Raw genomic sequence first — 7,948 nt, forward strand, 5'->3', positions numbered from 1 at the left:
ACTCAATGGTTAGTTACCTTGCAGTTAAGCGGTCTTCGCCAAAACAGTAATGGGATGGGTGACCTCCCGAGAAGTTTTGATTGCTGGTAAACAGTTATCTCTTGCACACAACCAACGGTGCCAACGAAGACTTCATAGCCTCGTTTCCAAGTATGCCAAGGACTATTCGCCTTAGTCACCACCTTGGAGGGAGCCAAGGAGGGGTGAAGGGGAGACGGTGTTGAGATGATGTGCTCTCGTTGCTTGCACATCGGTTTTGTTGTAGAGTTCTCTTAATCTCTATGTGTATTATGCTCGCTCTCTACTCCTTTATATCGGCCTCCAAAGTGCATTATTTTGGGCGCATGATTTTTGGCTCCTCCCCTCATATATTACTATTTTCGGCTATACATCTCTCATGCCCTTACTATTTGCCTAGTCAACTATGGTTATCCTTTGCTTCTAGTTGCAAGCTCACATTTGCCGCTCATTTCGGAGTCCTTTTCTCTTGGTTATCCAAGGATCACAAAATATTCAACACCCATTTCTCTAAAAGTAGGGACTTCTAAGACCTTCCTTTTTTCCTAAGATTTAAAGCATAGAATTAACATGATTTACACATACAATGTTTGATTTTTGAGCCGATTATTTTAAACATATCTTTAATTATCAATACAACTCCTAAACTTAAAATAAAAGCCTTGAGTGGATACAGAATTCATTGATAAAAAAAAGTCAGGTACAAGACAGTCAACTCCCACTAAATTATGTGATGAAGAGGGCTATGATAAAATCCCACTCTAAATGGTGGCCATAGCTATTGTAGATGATAGAAATTTTAATGATGGAAACAAGAGCAAGGAAGGTCCAGTGAAGGAGGAGCTATTTGTAATGAGGATACAAGATGGCGCCCTCAATAATAATAGGCAAGTTAGGCATGGATAAGCCAAAGAGGTTGAGGCTACCTAGACCATTCAATTTGGGCTAATAGTAATATGTTGTTGAGGTAACGATGTTTTTTTTCTTTGGGCCTCCTTTAATCAATGTAATTATCTACTATCAACTACACCACACAATGGAGCTCTACAAAGCCACATTGAGAAAGTATCTAATGATTGTCTCTAAACAAAGGAGGGTTTTTAGCAGTCCCTCCTCCATGAGTCATGCTCTCCTTGTTTTGACCAGTGCCCACTGTTTCGGCCCATTGTTCATGCCCACTGTTACAGCCCCCTGTTTTGAAAATGGTGCCTTCGTTGAAGGCGGACCCATATATTATTATGGATAAGAGGTGGAGGTGGAGGTGTTTCACAAGAATATGCTAGCAGTGGGTTTCAGCATGCAAGTAAGTTCTAAGGTGGGTTCTGTCTTACAAAAGTAATGTAGTTTACATCCTATGGTGAATCTTATTTCCATTTCTATACATGTTAGATGGTGTGCATATAGGATGGTGTAGGCAAGGAATCATTCTCCAATACCTCACATATGAAAAAAAATACAATATTGATCTTTAATGTGATAATAGACTAGCTGCCGAGGAAACTTTAGCTTGCAAATCCCATGATTTTTTGTTTTGTGTTCAATAACCAACTCATGATTCCCTAGATGTTTCTACACATAATCTTGTTTAAGCTAGATAACATGTGTGTTTAGGAAGTGCAATACGACTCACACTATGGGAGAATGTTGTTGTTACCGCACAACATTACCACATAAGAGGAGAGAGAGAGAGAGAGAGAGAGAGAGAGAGAGAGAGCTTCAAGAAAGAGAGAGATTGTATGGTGCAGACCCGCCCGCGCGTTTCCCGAATTTTCCGCGAGCATTACCGCAATAATAACCGCCCAGATTATCGCAACAGGAAAAGAGAATCCACGTGGCCCATTCCTCTCCCACTTTTCCCTTTTTATAAATCCTATTCTATTTTGTTACTTTTTAGAAATTGGTACCCCCTTTTTGCATGGAGTGTAAGAAATCCCATTCTCATTGGATTTTTAGTACCTCTCTTCACTTTGCTTGCCTTATCTATTGGTATGATTCTCCTACTCTACTCATTTGTACTCCATGAGATTCTATATCAAAAAATATTTTGTTTCCACCTCAAAATCTTATGTCAACTATGCATTCATATGGAAATGGCAAGCGAATGATGATCAAAATTGTATTGTCTTGCGTTCATAAATAAATAGCCCTTTTGTACAGCATAAGTAGAGAAAGAAGTCAAAATCCAAAAGATATTTATTAATTTTCATCCTCCAAGAGATCTCTACAAGTGCTTACATCCATGTCCAACCCCATGGTAGCTAAATCAAAAAATAAATCTATTGATTCATCCTCTACAGCCTCTCCTATTGAATCATCATCATCCTCTTCATCCTCGTCCTCCTCCTCACTATGGTTGGTTATTGGGAATGGTTGGTTCTCCTCGACCTCAACTGCATCATCGTCATTGGCGTCTTCTTGAGATGGTATGGTGGGATCTGCCAAAGTCTCTATGTTTGTATCTGCAAAGATAGATCTGCTCCGTGGTGTGACTGGAATAACATACCATAGTCGTCTTGGATACATACAAGGCACATAAAACACCTGTAGGTCATAGAGAAAACAACAACGTGAATGTAGTTTTGTATGTATCATATAATGTTTTAGTGAGTTGCACATGGACTTTACCTGCTCACAACTACAAGGTTGCACCAAGTTGTCGGTCTTCCCGCGATGAAATTGCCCGGAGTCTACCATATAGAGTCCATTCTCATGTCTCTTAACCTCACCCGCAAACCATCGGCAGTCAAAGAGATATTTATGAAATGTTCTGAAATCCACTTTGATTATCCTCTCTATTGTTCCACATTCCCTCACCTCTTGTGTTGTCGTGTCAAAGTTTTCCATAACTCCACTATGGTGAGTGGTTCGACGCTCATCTATCTTGCGGGTTCGAAAATGACGTCCTTCGAACCACATAGAGTTGAATGTGAAGGCCTGCAAAAACCAATCAAGATAGATAAGAGAGAGAGAGAGAGCGGTGACACACACACACACACACACACACACACACACACACACTCGCACACACACACACACACACTAAACACATTGAGTATATTACCCTTGTTAGACATCCTCGCGCGTACTCCCATTCTTTAGGGCTTATTTGTTCTCCTTATGCCGTGGCCTTGGTCATGGCATTGTGTATCCACCCAACTGGAATTAGATCAGGGTATTTGGCAAGCTCTTTAGGAAAGGGAGGTGCTCGTCTACCGCCATGCAACCTCTTCCATGCTTCCCTCTCCCTTTCTCTAATTGTACGCACCTCCACATACACATCCACCCATTTGCCCATGATGGGAGCATTGAATAGACAATGGTTGTTGACTATGGCTTGAAATTCCCTATCCAAAATCAAGAGAAAACCTTTCCCACTTGGAATGTTTGTGTGTTTTTTTGGATCCTCTTCCTCCGTCTTTAAACGAGGCAATGATGGGTCTATTGTGAAAAGATATTGAGAGACATACACAAAAGCCTCTTGTACAATCCAACCCTCTGCCATGCTTGCCTGAACACATGTACATGAAACCAGTAGTGATTAAAGTAACCAATAAAAAGCGTTGTGAATACAATCCAATCCTAATAAGGTTTAAGGCTTAAGATCGATGAATACCTCTAGTTGTGATCGTAGCCTTACAAAGTCTTTCAAGGTCTTTAGGAACCTCTCAAGAAACAACATCCACCTGGAGTGAACCACACCACAAATGGCTATCTCCTCAACAAGATGGAGCAATAGGTGAACTTGGCTAACAAGGATAGAACGTGGGAATGCATCCTCAATAGCACAAGTTGCTTCAATCGCTAGAAGTCGAGCTGTTGGAATGGCTGAAACTTCGATTTCTTTGGAACTCACAAACCTGTAACCAAAAAACCCTTCATAATCTTCATAGTAAAGTTAGTCTTCAAAGTAAAGTTTAGGAGGGAGGATCAAATGTTCTATACCTAACAACTTCTCCCACCTTGAATATTGCAGTCTTTACCTTCATGTCCGCAAATCCACTAATGCTAATTGGAAGCACAAACTATTGCACAAACAAAAAGACTTTTTAGTAGCCAGAACCCTAAACCACATACACACACACTCACATATACACACACATACACACACACACACACACATTACCTGAAGAATCTTGTGCCAATCATGGGATTTGAGCCCATACAGTTGTGTGGATCCTCCTTTCTTAGTTTTAGTGAAGGCACACTTGAGCGAACGCATATAACCTATTGGAGTACGGATGGATGCAATGACTTGTTTCATCCGCTCTTGATCCACCCTTGATAGAATCCAAGGTGCCTTTGGAAGAACCATCTTCCCCTGAGGCCCCATGCGAGGTGTGGCCGAAGGAGGGAGCCTCCTTATGGCCCTCATGTCCTCTCTAGACCCCAATGAATCTTTCTTGCTTACTATGTGATCCCATATAGCTTGTCCAAAATTTTTGAACGCATGCATTGGATCCAATAGGTGTTGGATTTTTAATGAAGCCCAATAGGGCAGTGATAAGAAAATAGAGTACCTAGACATACCCCTAGGTGGATCATTGGGAGGAGGCAATGTGTTGTGATGCTCGTTCCAATGTCTTGCCCAATCGTCCATGGTCCAATGGAGTGGCTCCATCCCATTGCACGGTGGAGCATAAGATGGATGTGTGGGCGGCAAGAAGCGATGGTTATTGGGGTAGATCACCTTACCAAGTAGAGCGGGTCTCTCTGTCACGAGTGAGGGTCCACAAGTTGGGCATGCCCTATGTCCAGATGTCGATAGCCCTACAAAAACAAAATACATAACCGCATATAAGTGACCAATGCAAAGACATTAAAGAGCATCACAAAGTACAAGCTTACCAGAAATCTCTCCAAGCCCGGGGTAATCATGCATGGTCCACATGAGAATGCACTTGATCATTGTGCGCAGATCACGAAGTGGTCTTGATACATCAAAAACATCTATGCCGTTCCATAGCTCTTGAAGCTCTTCAATCAAAGGTGCTAAATATACATCCATGTTCTTCACCTTGTGTTTTCCTGGGACTAGAAGAGAGAGCAAAATGTTCCCCTTCTTGGTTGACTCCCATGGTGGAATGTTGTAGTTCACAACAACCACTGGCCAAGTACTCCATGAGGCAGACCGATGCCCAAATGGGTTTACCCCATCACTAGCCAGACCAAGCCTCAAGTGACGATGCTCTTCTCTAAACTCCGGCCATGTCTACTCAATGTGTTGCCATGCCGGCGAGTCAGCCGGCACTCTCATAACCCCATCGGTGGAGCGATTTGTCATATGTCATGTAAGAAGCTCGCTTGTTCCTTTGGTATTGAACATGTGCTTGATGTGGGGAATGAGGGGGAAATGACGAAGAACCTTGCGAGGTATTGTGGTTCCTTGCATTCCCTCTTTGTATCTTGATTCTCCACACTCGGGGCAAGCATCAAGCCCTGCATGTTCATTGCGGAATAGCACGCAATCATTGACACATGCATGTATGCGATCATAGTCCATCCTAAGCCCTGTCACCACCTGTCGTGCCTTCCTTCGATTTTCTGGAAGATGATTGCCTTTAGGCATCATCTTGCCTAATAGCCTATGACATAATTAAAGAACACTCGTTATTGCATATAACCAAGAAAAAAACTCACAACTAACACTTATTACACTTAAAGGTACCTCAATAGTGCATCGACCCCTGCATTGCTCCATCCAAACATTGCTTGAATATTCAAGATCTCAAGAGACGCTTGTAATATGGAGTAGGAGCATCCCTCCTAAAGAGCGGTGTGTGCTGCCTCTAGCAATGAATCTTTGGTTTTTTGGGCGGCTTCTTCATATGCACACTCAGGCTCACACTCATTCTCCGCCTCACGTGCAAGAAGATCCTCAACCATATTGTGCAAATGATCTTCCTCCACCTCCATGTGGGGCGGGGTGGTGGGGAGATCCCCATATGTGGTGGATGTAGGATGCGCATGCGCTCGTGTGGACCCACCCACATCGGACGGCGGGTGTGACCCCCCTCCCAAGACTGCTTCCTAGCGCAATCGCTCTTCCGTCCTCCTCCCGCCTCCGCCCCCGATCACACTCCAATGGGGAGCGACATCAATGGATGCCAAAACCCTCGGATCGCTAGTTTCCATTCGAGCGCGTTTTCTCGGATCGTCCCATAGCCCATAATCATCCACGTGAGCCGAGCATATACGCCGAAGCCGTGCAATTGCACGCTTACATCGCGTACATGGGCATGGTAATCGCTCGCTCAACCATCGAGTTCGTTCCGCGCCAACCGGCGGACCCACATCATCCCAATCGTCCTGCACACATGACCACACACTAAATAAGAAAAAGAAAAATCAAGAATGTTGGTACTGACATGACTGACACTCATTAAAGATAGAGGGGAGGTGGGTACAAGAGGTCATGCAGTCGGCGTAACCTTAATGTCTCATCAGAGATTTTCGCGGTAATACTGGCGGTAATACCAGTGGTAAATAGGCGCGGTAATACTCGCGGTAAAATCCCAAGCAAATTTTATATAAAGGGGGCACCTGCGTGCCCCCGCGAAATTGAATGCCAAAAATTCAAAAACGACCTCCTCTTCTGCGCAGGCATGTTTCCCTCTCCATCTCCAAGCTCTCTCTCCTTCTCCCTCTCCATCTCCAACCTCTATTACTCTCTTCATCTCCATCCCCACCATATCCAAGCGATCGAGGTCACGAATGTAAGTGCTCAAACTCTCTCTCTTTCTTCTCGTTCTTCTACACATACACACAAACACATACACACACACACATGCACACACACACAATGCATACACATTGCACACACACACACAATGCATACACACATGCACACACACATTGTACACACACGCACACACACACACACAATTTTGTGCACAATCACACACTAATGCTTGCATTAGTGTGTGCATGCATTATACACACACTAATGCTTTCATTAGTGCGTGCATGCGTTACAAGCACACACTAATGCTCGCATTAGGGTGTGCTTGTGCATGAATTAGTGTGTAAACACACTAATGCATGCACAAGCACACACTAATGCAAGCATTAGTGTGTACATGCATTATACACACACACTAATGCAAGCATTAGTGTGTGCATGCATTAGTTAGTTTTTACACACTATTTTGTGCACAAATTACACACTAATGCCCGTATTAGTGTGTGCATGCATTATACACACACGCATTAGTTAGTTTTCACACACTAATTTGTGTCCAAGCACACACTAATGCAAGCGTTAGTGTGTGCATACCTCTCTAGCACACACTAATGCTTGCATTAGTGTGTGCTTGTGGACTAGTTAGTGTATTTTCACACACTATTTTAGGCACAATGCATGCATTATACACACACACACACACTAATGCAAGCATTAGTGTGTGCATGCATTAGTGTGCTTCCACACACTAATTTGTGCCCAAGCACACACTAATGCAAGCGTTATACACACACGCATTAGTTAGTGTGTGCTTGCATTAGTGTGTGCTTGCACTAATTAGTGTGTTTCACACACTATTTTAGGCACAATGCATGCATTATACACACACACACACTAATGCTTGCATTAGTGTGTGATTGTGCACAAATTAGTGTGTTTGCACACACTACTGCATGCACAATCACACTAATGCAAGCATTGGTGTGTGCATGCATTAGTGTGCTTCCACACACTAATTTGTGCCCAAGCACACACTAATGCAAGCTTTAGTGTGTGCATACCTCTCTAGCACACACTAATGCTTGCATTAGTGTGTGCATGCATTAGTGTGTTTCCACACACTAATTTGTGCCCAAGCACACACTAATGCAAGCGTTAGTGTGTGCATACCTCTCTAGCACACACTAATGCTTGCATTAGTGTGTGCTTGTGCACTAATTAGTGTGTTTTCACACACTATTTTAGGCACAA

The 7,948-nt window shown here is 43.2% G+C and overlaps 1 protein-coding gene across 1 annotated transcript; it reads right to left on the minus strand.

Moving 5' to 3' along the window:
* Nucleotides 1–2,214: 2,214 nt before the first annotated feature.
* LOC147430222 (uncharacterized) lies at nt 2,215–2,944 on the minus strand. Its single transcript, XM_086495114.1, has 2 exons — nt 2,644–2,944; nt 2,215–2,559 (listed from the first exon to the last, which is right to left on the minus strand). Exons 1-2 carry the CDS (start codon nt 2,932–2,934, stop codon nt 2,215–2,217), a joined length of 636 nt encoding a protein of 211 aa, XP_086351240.1. The 5' UTR covers nt 2,935–2,944.
* Nucleotides 2,945–7,948: the final 5,004 nt, after the last annotated feature.

The sequence above is a fragment of the Adiantum capillus-veneris genome, chromosome 22, assembly GCF_014529385.1.
Source record: "Adiantum capillus-veneris isolate H3 chromosome 22, ASM1452938v2, whole genome shotgun sequence".
Taxonomy (NCBI): domain Eukaryota; kingdom Viridiplantae; phylum Streptophyta; class Polypodiopsida; order Polypodiales; family Pteridaceae; genus Adiantum; species Adiantum capillus-veneris.

Excerpts from the sequence above, each read along its gene's own strand:
- LOC147430222 (XM_086495114.1), bottom strand. The coding sequence starts at position 2,934 with ATGTGGTTCGAAGGACGTCATTTTCGAACCCGCAAGATAGATGAGCGT. Across the intron at positions 2,560-2,643 it reads AACCTTGTAGTTGTGAGCAG|GTGTTTTATGTGCCTTGTAT; the intron begins GTAAAGTCCATG and ends TATGACCTACAG.